The 13,914-nt window shown below is 37.8% G+C and overlaps 1 protein-coding gene across 5 annotated transcripts in view; it reads right to left on the minus strand.

The window, feature by feature from the left end:
- Positions 1–364: 364 nt before the first annotated feature.
- LOC103142626 (neuron navigator 2) overlaps positions 365–13,914 on the minus strand; it is a 39,573-nt gene continuing 26,023 nt past the window's right edge. For 3 of the 5 annotated variants that reach the window (XM_016674684.1, XM_016674683.1, XM_016674685.1), the window contains 17 exons: positions 12,773–12,856; positions 12,572–12,695; positions 11,509–11,675; positions 8,864–8,872; positions 7,372–7,544; positions 6,444–6,597; positions 6,174–6,360; positions 5,175–5,275; positions 5,000–5,095; positions 4,587–4,761; positions 4,176–4,411; positions 3,903–4,054; positions 3,648–3,719; positions 3,365–3,561; positions 1,803–1,921; positions 1,262–1,462; positions 365–600 (listed from right to left, as the gene is read on the minus strand). In XM_016674684.1, the coding sequence (XP_016530170.1) occupies positions 475–600; positions 1,262–1,462; positions 1,803–1,921; positions 3,365–3,561; positions 3,648–3,719; positions 3,903–4,054; positions 4,176–4,411; positions 4,587–4,761; positions 5,000–5,095; positions 5,175–5,275; positions 6,174–6,360; positions 6,444–6,597; positions 7,372–7,544; positions 8,864–8,872; positions 11,509–11,675; positions 12,572–12,695; positions 12,773–12,856 (2,373 nt within the window). In that variant the 3' untranslated portion in view covers positions 365–474. The remainder of the gene's footprint in view (positions 601–1,261; positions 1,463–1,802; positions 1,922–3,364; positions 3,562–3,647; positions 3,720–3,902; positions 4,055–4,175; positions 4,412–4,586; positions 4,762–4,999; positions 5,096–5,174; positions 5,276–6,173; positions 6,361–6,443; positions 6,598–7,371; positions 7,545–8,863; positions 8,873–11,508; positions 11,676–12,571; positions 12,696–12,772; positions 12,857–13,914) is intronic. The other 2 variants (XM_007558776.2, XM_007558775.2) reach the window with 1 other exon arrangement.

Genomic DNA, 13,914 nt, shown 5'->3' on the forward strand with positions numbered 1-13,914 from the left:
TCACTTTGGCTGGTTTCATCCAGCAGTCACTCAGACGAGTTGGTCTGCAGAGGATGAGCTGACTGTTCATCGTCCAGCAGTGGGTCGCTGCTCTGGCTCACAGTGCAAGAGAGCATGGGTTGGATCGCCACCTGCAGGCGGGTCCGGTGCGCTGCAGCATGGTGGAGGACGCCGATCACTTGGCTGGTGTTAAAAGTAAACTGTTGACTCATGATGATGGTAACAGGCCTCACCAACAGGCACAGGCTGTGTGCTTCCACTTTCTGCTGAAGCAGACATCAGACTCCTGACAGAGGAACCAAGGGCCACAGCGGTGAAGGAAAAAAAATAAAATAAAATCACGGCAGTGCTGAAGAAACTCGTCTTTTTTTGGGTTACCTGCACCCAGATAAATGTGGCTGCATTTTGTGCCAGGAAGTTCTCATCACGGTGAGAACAGAGTAGAAATAGTCAAGCTTTTGTGCTTCTGCGATGTCATAAGGTCGACTCCAGCGACGAGTCGAGGATGTCGTCATGGTGACTGTTGCTGTTGGAGTCGCTGTCGTAGCTCTGCGGGCTCGATGACGTCGCCGCTTCCTTCAGGCGCATCAGCATATTCATCTGCGACAGAAACAAAAGTCACTGGAAGAACGAGAAAAACAATAAGGAGCTGTAACTCAGAGGTGTCCAAAGTGTGGCTCAGGGGCCACATGTGGCCCTTCGGATGATCTTTCCTTGAGCCTCCAACAGCAGGGCAAGAATGAGATTAACCAGAAAGTTTTTAGAAAAAAGAAAACTGGAAATTTCTGAGTTTCAATTTTTCTAGAAGATTTCTCAATCTCAAAATTTCTGAGATTTTTTCCAGCAAATGTTTAACTTTTCTAACTAAGAAATTTCCATGTTTTTTTGTAAAAAATTTCTGAGATTAATTAAATATTTTGGCAGAAATTATTATTATTATTTTTTTTTATCTATGATGGCCACTGTCGTAGAAAAAAGTTTCTCCTTTTTTTGGAATGGGGGCAATGAAAAAGGAATAATGGAAACATCTGTCATTTTTTATTGCAGTTGGTGTAAACTATTTGTTGCAGGTTCTACATGTCAAAACATCAGATGATTTAGCATACAGCATTGTACTGATATTAGAAAATATTATTTGTACTTTTGAACCTTTTAGTATTTTCAAAAGTTTAACTTGAGTAAACTTTAAGTGCAACTTTCACTTGTAGTTGAGTGCTTTGTCCACTTTAATCTGACGTTAAACACTGTTGCTTTTGCTCACCAGCGGATCTGCGTCACTGTCGCTTTGCGGCGGCTCTTTCCGGACTCCCTCTCTCGGTGCAGAGTAGCCGTCGAAGCCGACGTCTTCTGGGCGGAGCTGCAGCAGCGGTGGCCAGTCGCCTGGAGGTGGCGTGGATGACCAGGGGTACGAGTCGATCACCCAGGCTGCTGGATCCTCCCACGCTGCCCTGCGGCCGTACAGCTGCACGGAAAAACCAAATGGTCACAAGGAGAATCTGAGGAAAGCTTCTAAAATGGTGATTATTAGTTCAGATTGGACAATTTCAAGTAAGAAGAATCTTGAGCACAGATTTGTAGCTCACACAGCAAAAAACAAAATCTTAAGTGTTTTTTCCTGTTACAAATGACATAATCTGCGAACAGAACTAGTACTTTTTCATCAAAACAAATTTAAAAAAACCATAGCAACTCTTGAAGGCAGTGAAAAAAAACATAAGTATATTTAAATAATAACAGTAGAATCAAACAGAAACAACCAGAAAATGATTTTTCTGCAAAGATGACCCTTCCAGCTCTGCTACCTGCAGTCCTTCGCGTACGGCCTCCAGCATGTAGGGGATGATGGAGTAATTCCACAGGTCAGTGAACCAAACCCTGGATCCCTCCACGTCCATGGGGCATGACAGAAAGAGGCGGGGTCCTGCAGTCCACAGAACCAAAGCATAAACACCCAGTCCTGCCTCCAATCTATTACTGCAAAAACACTGAATCTTACCAAGTATTGTTGTCTAATTCCTAGTGAAAACATATTTTTTTACTATAGTGGCCTTTATTTGAAAGTGTTAGGACAGAACAGGAGGGTAATGAGAGAGAAGGAGGTAACACTTTATTTGAAGGGGGTTGAATAAGACTGACATGACACTGTCATAAACATGACATAACACCTGTCATGAACATGAATAAGCCTTCATGAATATTTATGACTGTTGTCATAAAGCATCATTCGGTAAATTATGACACTTTTAATACAAAGTTGACATTATTCAAAATGTCTTTGTTATGACAACTTGACATTAACCAAGAAATCATTACTGTTTAAACTTTACCTTTAATAACATAAAGTTACCTAATTTTTAAAGTGCAATCAGTATCAGTAATACTTTTATAACAAATTTATATCAGTAATCGAACCTGCGACGGCCGTGTCGAGGACTAAAGCCTCTTTAGTCCTCGACTAAAGCCACCACAGCTCCCCTAAGGGAGCCACCACAGCTCCCTTAGGGAGCCCACTAAGGGGAGCCACCACAGCTCCCCTTAGTGAAAATATCTTAATACACTTGAAAAAACACTAACATAACTTGTTTTAAGTAAATAATGTTTTAATATTGATGAAAAAGAACTACTTCCACTAGTAGATTATTTCACTCATAACTAATACTTTTTCATCAATATTAACAAATGAATTACTTATTTGTTAATAAGTAATTAGCAAATTACTTATTACATATTATATATATTACACATATCTTGCTCAAAAGTTACTTTACAGCAGTTATTTTTACTAAGTTAGTTTTTCTTAATTCAAGTTTACTAAGATACTTGTACTGGAAGCTGGCAACCCCTCCAAAGTCCAGCCCGTTACCTAGCAACTAGCAACCCCTCCAAAGCCCAGGCCGTTACCTAGCAACCCCACCAAAGCCCAGGCTGTTACCTAGCAACCTAAGCTGAGTTCCAGGACATTTCTTCACAAAACCACAACATTTTACCATGTATATTTGGTTTAGTTTCTGATGCAAATACCTTAGTATTCTTGAAATTAGACAACTGTAGCTAATAAGTAGCTTTTCAGCAAGATATATGAGCTTATTTTAGGTGGACAATTCCTTAATATTGATGAAAAACTACCAGTTCCATTGGCAGATTATTTCACTCATAACATGGGAAAATATCTTGTTATAAGTGAAATAATCTTCCACCTGAACTAGAACTTTTTCATCAATATTAATGAAACATTTATTTAAAACCAGCCCCTATATATTGCTGAAAAGTTACCTCTAAGTTCGCTTTCTTGTATTTCAAGTGTACTAACTGAAATCCTTGGTAAGGCTTTTTGTTTTGTAATGCTAACTGTGCTTCTTCTCACCGATTGTGACGTCAGAGGAGCTGTGAGTCTCTAGGAAGCGGTTCAGATGGTGCCAAACCCGCGGCACCCAGTCCATGATCTTCACCAGCTCTGCGTTTCGGGTCCGGCTGCCGATCTCCATCTCTATTAGCTTCCTCCTCAGGTAGCGACCGAGGAATCCCTTTACTGGCTCAGTGTGGTTGGCACACAGGACCCACCTTCATGGAGAACATACAGCATGAGCATTCAGTGTAAAGTGAATGTTCAGTGGAAGGAGGATCTCACTAGTAGTTTGGAAATATACCTGAAGTTATGATGAAGCTGCAGGTTTGGAGATGAAGATGTGGCTTGGCTCATGGTGCCGATAATGTAAGGGCTGAAAGGAGCAAAAAATGTACTGATTTTACTCACAACACTGCAAAAACATAAAATCCTACCAAGTATTTTTTATCTAGTTTGCAGTGCAAATATCTAAGCACAATTGAAATAAGACAAAACTAATTTATAAGTAACTTTTCATCAAAGTCCGTTATTATAGGTTAGATGAAGCTGAACTGACCAGTGCTGGTAGTTGCAGTTGAAGAGGCCATTAAAGATTTCTCCCAGAGAGCTGACGTGGTGCAGGTTGTCCAGAATGACCACCAGGGGGCTGTCTTCCCCAGAAACACTGTTGCATTGCTGTGCTAATCCTGACAGGTACTGACGAAGTTCCTTAAGAAATAACGTTTTTGTTTAAGCTCCACAGTTTGACTTCAGAGTCACCAGGAATGTTTTCTGTAATATTAACTGTCTGGGCAACTGATAAAAGCAGAAAAAATACACATCCTTTTACCTTGCTGGACTTGTGATCCACGTTGAAAGTGACGACAGCGTTCGGGGTCAGAGGTCGGCCCTCGAGGAGCAGAAGGTGTCGCGCCAGCTGATTGGCCAGGTAGGTCTTCCCGGTGCCGCTCGGCCCGGACAGGATGACCCGTCTGTGCTCCCTGAGCAGGGAGACGTAGCGCTGCAGCATCGGCTTCGGGATCAACGTGTCAAACACGAGAGAGTCGACGTTTTCACTGCTCGCACCTACACACAAACACAACATGAGCCTTTTGAATCAACGATAACATGCAAAACGTCTTCTTACAAGTGGAACTAGATAGTTTAGTCTCATCTCCAGACCGCTGAGATATTTGCATTGAAACCAGAATAAAAACACTTGGTAAGAGTTTGTGTTTTTGCAGTGTGCAGGCTGTGGTACCTTTGAGCTGGATGTTGATGGTGTTGTCTCCCACCAGGTAGCCGCAGGGCAGCAGCTCAGGCGTACTGGCCGTACTGGAGCTGCTGGGCCGATGGATTTCACCGATGTTGTAACCCTGAACGCTGTCTGTGCTCAGGCCCAGCTGGCTCACCGGGTCAACATGGGTGATGTACTCCTGCAGAAGATTAAAGGACCAGTTTGTAGATAAAAGCTAGCGGTGGCGTACTATGCTAGGATATGTTTAAGGGCTGTTTTAGGGCTTCCTGTCACTTTAAATCCAACTGTTGTTGGCCAAATCTTCTTACAAGTTAGATTTGTCATATTTAAATTGTACTGATATTGCATTAGAAACTAGCCCAAAAATACTTGGATAAGATATTATGTTTTTGCAGAACATAAACATGTTTATTTACCTTAAAGAGGCGTCGGACCACTCCATCCAAAACATCCCACTTCGTTTTGCCGCTCACTCCGATGCAACCAATCAGGAAGTGGCGAGATTGACCCTCCTTAAAAACACAAGCAGCTGTCAGACTCTGAGAGGCCGACGTGCTCCGTACGCCACTCCCATCGTAACGCGGGTCTCACCTCCCCCCATTTGATCTCCTCGTCGAGGCTGACGACGATCTTTACATGTCGACCCTCCTTCCTCATCCCACCATCTCCACCTGTGTCTTCCAGCAGCATATCTGGCAGGAAGAGAAATGAAATATGGTTTTAATTTATTAGTTTAAAGGCCTGTAACACAATAAGTAAATCAATTAATCACATTATATATTAAAATGAGCGTGATAATTTCCTGTTGAACAACTATAGTTAGAGATCGTCCCCTTTAATAACATTGAAAAGCCGCCATTTTGAAAAACCCTGAAAACATTTAACACATAGTACAATGTAGTTTGTTTTCCTTCTTTTTTTTATTTTTACAACAGTTCTAACTGCCATTTTGACTGTTTTTTTATGCTGAAGCTGAATAATTAATATTTTTTTAAATGCAATTTTGGTTGCAAAGATTCCATGATCCATTTTAATTATTATTGTTTTGTATTTTATTTTGGATATTTAAAATGTTTCATGTGGTATATTCTTTATAAACTGAATTGCTTGTATACACAATAGAACGGTGACTTAAGTCTCAAAATTCAAATGGTTTTCTCAGAATTTTAAATTTTTCTCAGAATTGTAACTTTAATCTCAGAATTTTGTCTTTCTTTCACCTGAATTCTGACTTTAAAAAATTAAGAATCCTGATTTTAATCCCAGAATTTTTTTTCCACAATTTTGACTTTAACCTCAGAATTTTAACTTTTTTGTAAAAAAAAAATTAAATCAGAATTCAGACTTTTTCCTTAGAATTATGACTTTATTTTATATCAAAATTCTGACTTTTAAAATTTTTATTATGTGGTACTATTGCATGGAAGAGGAGTAGAGACACTTTAAGCTCAGCATTTTGTCTTTTCTCTTAAAGTTTTTCCCAGAATTCTAACTTTAGTCAGAATTATGTTTTTTTCAGAGGCTCTAATCCTCTTCCATACAACAGTACCACAAAATATGTTGGTATGTTTTCCAGGCCGTGCGTCTCACCCAGACTGGTCGACTCGCTGGTGGTGAGGTTGAGGCTGTGCTGGGACAGGCCCGCGACGGGGCCCGCGCTCTGGCTTTGGGTGTGAGGCGGAGGAGACGCCGAGATGGACGCCTGCGATCCCGTCCTGCTGCCCTGACTCTCCAGCTTCAGGCGGTCATTCTCCGACTTCAGCTTCTCAATCTCCAGCTGTCCAAACCACAGTCAGAAAACGTTAACCGGCAGGGAAATAACGAGGTTTCAGTCTGTTGGGGTTCTGTGGATCAGCGGACCTGCATGCGGTTCATGGCCTCCCGCAGCTGGTCCAGCTGATGCGCCGAGCTGAGGGCCTCCAGGCGGATATCGGTCAGCTTCATCTCCTTTTCTCTGAGTTCACTCCGCAGCTGCATCACCGTCTCGGCCTCGCTGTCCAAACACTCCGACAATCTGCAAAAACACAAACCAGTTGAGATGATTCAGAAACTCCACCTTAACAAGGACTGCATATTTACTTAGGGGTGGGAATTGATAAGAAATGCATCAATACTGACTCCCAATATCTACCTCACTTATCAATTCACATCCAGTTATACTGAAAAAACACAACATCTTATTTTTGATCCACTTTATTTTGCACTTGAAATAAGACAAAACTAACTTAAAGGTAACTTTTCAGCAAGAAATAGGAGCTTATTGTAAATTAAAAAAACTCTTTAATGTTGATTTAAAAAGTGATATTTAAAAGTGAAATAATCTGCCAGTGGAACAAGATACTTTTCCTATTTTATAAGTTAAAATATCTTGTTCCACTGGTAGATTATTTCACTTATAAATAGTACTTTTTAAATCAATATTAAGAGTTACTGACTTAAAAGAAGCTCATATTTCTTGCTGAAAATTTACTTATAAGTCACGTTTGTTTTATTTCAAGTGTACTAAGATCTTTCCAATGGAAACTAGACAAAAATACTTTTGTGTTTTTGCAATCTAAGAAATAAACTCAACATATGCACCATGTTGTTTTCAATTAAAATGAAATTAATTGAACAATCAATCCATCAAATGAACATTTTTTAAATAGAAATGCAACTCTCTGAATGTCCACAATTTTTGTGCAGAATAATCTGCATGTTTGCCTTTTCTGGGAGGATTTTTCAAGACTTCAGGTGAGTCCAGCTGTGGAAAGCTTCAATATTTACACCAGGTGAGCACCAAACTTACAGAGTGTTGGAGTGTGTGTTCCTGAGGATGTGGCTGGAGGCCGAAGTGCCGTTGTGAGGCAGTTTGGGGGAGGACGGCAGGGAAGAGTCCGTCATTTCCTCGATGTCTGAGTGAGACGAGGCGGATTTGGGAGATTTCTTCTTGGTGAACGCTTGTTTAAAGGAGCTGCGCAGCTGTAAAAAAAATAATAAAAAAATATGGAAGGTAAGACAGCGAGGTCGAAATGTCAAAGTTAGAGGAAGGGGAAGAGGAGAACGTGGCGGGGATAATGGCTGCAGACAATTAAACAAAGGCCTGGGGAGAAAAGGAATCGCAGGTTGAAAGTCTTATGACTGACTGAGCATTTTGAAAACATTTTACAGTTTAGCTGCTGCAGATAAAGCAGTTTGAGAAACTTTGAAACATCTGCAGAAAAAGATGCTCAATTATTCACACAGTGCCAGTTACATCCATGGGCACAACTGGAAATAATGTGTAAATAAGTTCAGGTCGAAAAATATAGTAAAATCTCACGTTTAATTTGGATGTATTTTTTGTGGAGGGAAACATTTTTGTAACAAACTTACTAGTAACCATAGCAACCAACATTATTTTTACGCTTTCCTTCCTTGTTTTTCTAGGAACCTTTAATTCTTCGTTTGCTTATACTTGTGCTTTGTATTTTTTATTTCTAAAAATTCCTCCAAGAAAATAATAATAAAAAAAAATTAAAAGTTTAATTCAAAAACACAAAATCTTACCAAATTCTTTGTCTAGTTTCTGGTGGAAATATTTTAGTACTCTTGAAATAAGACAAAACAAATTCATAAGTAACTTTTCAGCAAATATACGAGCTTGATTTAAGTAAATAATTCCTTAATATTGATAAAAAAAGAACAAGTTTCACAGATTTTTTCACCTGTAACACAGGAAAAAGGTTTAAAGTAAAACAACCTTCCAGTTGAAATTGTACTTTTAAAAAAATGAATATTAATGAATTATTGACTTAAAACAAGCTCCTGTATCTTTCTGAAAAATTACATATGAGTTAGTTTTGTCTTATTTCAGGTGTACTAAGATGTTTGCACTAGAAACTAGAACAAAAATACTGGGTAAGATTTGGTGTTTGAATAAAGCTTTTCATAAAAACCTAACATACTAGAGATTCACTTTAGCCAAGTTAAGCTAAAATACGAGGCGACTGATGATAGTAAATTACTACTTCACTCAAATTTAATGTTTTGGTTTTCTACATATTCCATATTGGGATTATGTTTCTGCAAAATAAGTATAATTTGTCTCAACACTTTTTACACATCTTTACCAGCAGAACCAATAAATATATTCAGCAGGAGTGTGAACCGGGGAGCCAGCTCAAGTGTCATAAGAACCGTTCACAAGGAAGTGTTGGAGAGGAAAAACGGATCAATCGGGAAAAGAAAAGGAGTGTGGTTAGTAACCTAGAGGAGGTGCAGGGGTTAGACTCTGGTTTCTGTCAGCACACCGCCCTTACCTCATAGACCTGCCGCACGAAGCGCAGCAGAGGAAGACAGGGAGACAAAACAGCACATGTTCATGCGGTTCATGTTTGTCTACGGAGGGACAAAGATTCAGCTAGAGATTCCTACAAGGTCGAAAGCCACCAATGACCTTGAAACATGGAGGCTTTCATCAGCCACTAGAGACCCCCTACCAAACGGAGCCCCTATGTGCTGAACACACCTATGAGCAACACCTGCAGCCAGGAGCCGCCGACAAAAACACACACACACACACACACACACACACACACANCACACACACACACACACACACACACACACACACACACACACACACGAAGGAGATCAAGTTCTGCTCTACACTGCAAAAACAGAAAATCTAACCAAGTCTTATTTCCAATGCAAATACACCTGAAATAATGCAAAACTAACTTATAACTAACTTTTCAGCAAGATATAACGGCCTGTTTTAAGTAAACAATTCCTTAATATTGATGGAAAAGTTCTAGATCCAGAACTGGCAGATTATTTCTCTTGGAACATTTTTCACATGTTATAAGTGGAATAATCTGCATGCGGAACTAGTACTTTTTTTTGGTATCAATATAAAGGAATTATTGACCTAAATCAAGCACCTATATGTTTCTACAATGTTTCTTGTAAGATAATTTAGTCATTTTTCCAAGTGTGCTAAGATATTTGCACTAGAAACGAGACAAACATACTTGGTACAATTTTGTGTTTTTTCAGTGTATGACCTAAAAGAGGAATACACTGCAAAAACACTAAGTCTTACCAAGTATTTTAGCCTTTTTTTAGAGCAAATATCTTCGTACACTTGGAATAATAGAAAGATAAATTACAAGCAACTTTTTGACAGATATAGGAGCTTGTTTAAAGTTAATTCCTTAAGTACACATTTCACATTCAGATTATTTCACTTTTAACATGGTAAAAATGTTCAAAGTGAAATAATCTGCCAGTGGAACTTTTACTTTTTAATAAATATTTAGGAGTTATTGCCTTAAAACAAGCCGGAAAGTTACCTGTAGTTAGTTTTGTGTTATTTCAAGTGTATTAAAATAAATGTACCAGAAACTAAATATAAATTGGTAAGATTTTATGTTTCTGCAGTGCTAAAGGTATAAAATAAAAATAAGTTGCATACATCATCATCCTGGAATTGTCCAGCGGTGCACAAAAGTGCCTTTCGATTGCAAAAAAAAAAAAAAAAAAAGAAGAAGAAGAAGAAGTTTAAGTGTTAAGTTGCTGTTTTTCTAAATGTTTGCGCCAACCATCTAGTCAACATTGATTTGGTGATTTACTTCATTTACCAATTTAAAGCATGTTTTGGACAGGAAAAGCACCAAATCAAACCTTTCAGCAGGACGTTACAAGACTACATGGAGCTACGTCCGGTGTATTCACCTTATCCCCAGAAAAAGACGGCTGAAGGAGAGAAACCCAGAAACATGTGACACCCAACAGGAAGTTCAGCAGAAAAACAATAAAAAGTCCTGAAATTCTGAATCAGTGCAGAATGAATTCATCAGATTTATAATATTTAAAGGTTCATCTCTGTAAGGATAATTTTATTGCTGATTCATTATAGAATTTTGATACAATTCAAATATTTGTTTCTGTTTATTTTGATGATTGTTGGATTTTCATAATTTGTAACCAGGAATCAACATAAACAGAAATAACACTTGGAACGTAATAAATTTATATTAGAGATGCACAAATCCGATACTGATGCTTTATTATTTATTTTACATCAGATTTATAATTCATAATTGCACTTTTTGAACCATTTGGAAGAAGGTTTGTTGCAGTTTACTTTCTTTACATATTTGACGAAGGTAACCAACATTTTGCTTTTGTCGATTAGAGTTTATTATTTTACTCTGCATTGGCTGTTATCCCCCTAATTGCACTGACTGATTAATTAAGTTAAATTGGTTTTTACATGTTTGGCCAGGATTTAGAAGCTATTGGTGTACTGGTGCAGAGTTATAAAATAAATGTCTAATTCATTAAATATTTAGAAATAAGAAACATTTTAAGTCAATTTAGCTCTTATTTTCTATCAGATCAGCAAGGGCCATTTTAAATAGAAAAAGAAAAAGGAGAAAATTTCCACCAGTTAATTTTGAGATTAATTTCAGAAATTTAAAATAAAAAAATAAAAAACTTGGTACATTCCTGAACATGAAAAGTCAAAAATTTACTAATCAAAAACTCAGAATTTTTTTTTAAGAAAAAAAAAAACTTGGAAATGTCTGAGACTGAAAAGTCCAAAAAAACAAAAACAAAAAAACCCCAGAAATTTTCTAGTAAGGACTTTGAAATGTTCATGTTTTTTCTAAAAACGTATTAATCCCAAAATTTCTGAGCTTTTGACAGAAATGGACTTTTTCCTCCAGTTGCCATTGCCCTAATATTCCGTTGTAGAAATCTGTATTGGACATCAATACAGATTTCTACAACGGAATATTAGGGCAATGGCAACTAATATGCCATTTTATAAGTGATAAAAGCGGATCTGTGCATCACTAATTTATTTATGTGTTTCACTTTGAATTACTGAAACAGATAAACTTTCCAATTACATCCTAATTTATTGAGATCCACTTGTAAATCTCCAGACTCTTACCCAGTTCTTCTTATTCTTCTTCTTATTCTTTGCATCTGCGTCCATGTTGGATCCCACGCTGGAGTGGCTGGTGGCGCTGGCGACGCTGCTGACGCTGTCGGAGGAGTGCTGCCGCCTGATGCGCAGGTCTGGCTGCTGCTGCTGCTGCATCGTACCGTTACTGCCAGCTGAGAAGACATGAGGGACGTTTGCATTTAAACACCTTTCAGATTAGCTCAACATTTGGGATCCTCAGAAGGTGTCACTGCAGAAAGCAAGCAAGAAAACATTTTTCTAACTAAACACTTAATTTCTGATAGCTTAGTTTTCCACCTGGCTTGACGGCTGCAGATGCATTTTCATTTTTTTGCTAATTGTTACCAAATTAGGAAGAAACTATATTTGTATTTCATTTGTCCATTTTGCCTCATCATTTATCCACTCAACTGTAACGTTTTGGGGTCAGAAATTATTTCATCACGCTGTGATAAACAGTTGTACACTGCAAAAACAGAAAACCTTACCAAGTAATTTTACTCTATTTTAAAGTGCAACTATCTTAGTTCACTAAAAATAAGACAAAACTAACTTACAAGTGACTCTTCAGCAAAATATATGAGCTTATCTTAAGCAAATAATTCCTTCATACTGACTTTTAAAAAGTATTGGTTCCATTTGCAGATTATTCCCCTTAAAATCCTTGTTAGAAGTAAAAATAATCTGCCAATGGAACAAGTATTTTTTTTTATCAATATAAATGAATTATTGATTTAAAACAAGCTCCTATATTTTATTAAAAGTTACTTGAAAGTTAGTTTGTTTCTTATTTCAAAGTGTAGTAAGATATTTGCACTAAAATAGACAAAACATACAAGGTAAAATGTTCTGTTTTTGCAAGGTAGCAAGCTGACAACATGCTAAGTAATGTTAAAGCATCAAGATAAATGCAGTAAACAGATTAACGGCTCTTTCTGCAGTCCAGTTGTGCGTCTATTTGTTTACCAAAAATAATCCCTTTAAGTCACATCTGGAACCAATTAAAATACACAAATCTAAATGTTGAGCCTAAGCGTTTTGTTTTTACCTGTCCGATCTGCTTTGGGTACAAGTTCAGGTGTGTTGATGACTCCGTTAATGGCCGCCTGAGCAACAGCGTTCTGCTTCTTCAGCAGCTCGATGGTCTTCCTCAGCTCGTTCAGCTCAGAGTCCTTCACAGAAACCAGGATTAGAAGAAGTTAAACCGGAGAAGTCATCGGCTTGGTGTGACAGGAGGAAAAGTTTTCACCTTCTGCTCTGCAGTCAGAGTTAGACTCTTCAGCCTGATGGTCATGTTGCCCAGACTCTGTTCAAACGCTGCAACCAGGTGAGCCTGTGGAGCAAACCAACAGGTTTTAGCTCAAATTTTACCAGGAAAGTCTGGTACTCATGACTTCTGTTAAATAAAAATACACCCTTATTTATTTCAAACAGACAAAAAGTAGAAAAAAAAAAACAGAAACGAGGACAAATGGACAACTGACATGCAGTTTTACATAATTTGTTCAAAAAGAAGCAGGTAGGACATGAAAAGTCTTATGGTTTCCTGAACCTCTCATACAAATCGACGTACACTGCAAAAACACAACATTTTACCGAGGATTTTCCGTCTAGTTTTCTAGTGAAAATATCTTAGTACACTTGATACATGAGGCAAAACTAACTTAAAAGTACTTTTTAAATGAAATATAGCAGCTTGTATTATGTAAATAATTTCTTAATATTCATAAAAAACAGATTTTTTTCATAGCAAGACATTTTTCTCATCTTATAAGTGAAATAATCTGCCAGAGAACTAAAACTTTTTCATCAATATTAAGGAATTATTCACTTAAAACAAATTGCTATATCTTATTTAAGTTAGTCTTGTCTTATTTCAAGTGTACTAAGTTATTTGCACTAGAAAGCTGTGTATATACAATAAACAGTGATTTGTGGTTCAGAAAAAAAAAAATCTTATTTTCCTCAAAACAGCAACATTTTTAGCTAGTTTTGATGTATACTTGGGAGATCTGTGCAACGTTATATCCTGGCAATTTCTCCTGTTGTTTGCCCTTTGTGGAGGGATTAATGGCTAAATTATGTTGTACAAAACCAATTAGTTTCCAAATTAGTGTTTGATTTATAAAGGAATAAGGAATCAAAAGCAATCCAAATCTGAGCTGCTGAATTGGATGGGATAAGAAAATAGGGGCACAGTGGCGCTACCCGCTGTAACCTTGAGGCTGAAGCTCAAACATGATGTCAACAGAATGTAACAAAACCCAAACAATCACCAAAAAATAACATCCTGTGATAAATGACTGGCTGCTTATGATCACATTACAAAACATCAACACCAAACTGCTGAGCCTGGAGCTGACACAACTCATTTATCTAAAGTCACACTGA

This window comes from Poecilia formosa, unplaced genomic scaffold (assembly GCF_000485575.1).
Source record: "Poecilia formosa unplaced genomic scaffold, Poecilia_formosa-5.1.2 Scaffold99, whole genome shotgun sequence".
Classification (NCBI taxonomy): domain Eukaryota; kingdom Metazoa; phylum Chordata; class Actinopteri; order Cyprinodontiformes; family Poeciliidae; genus Poecilia; species Poecilia formosa.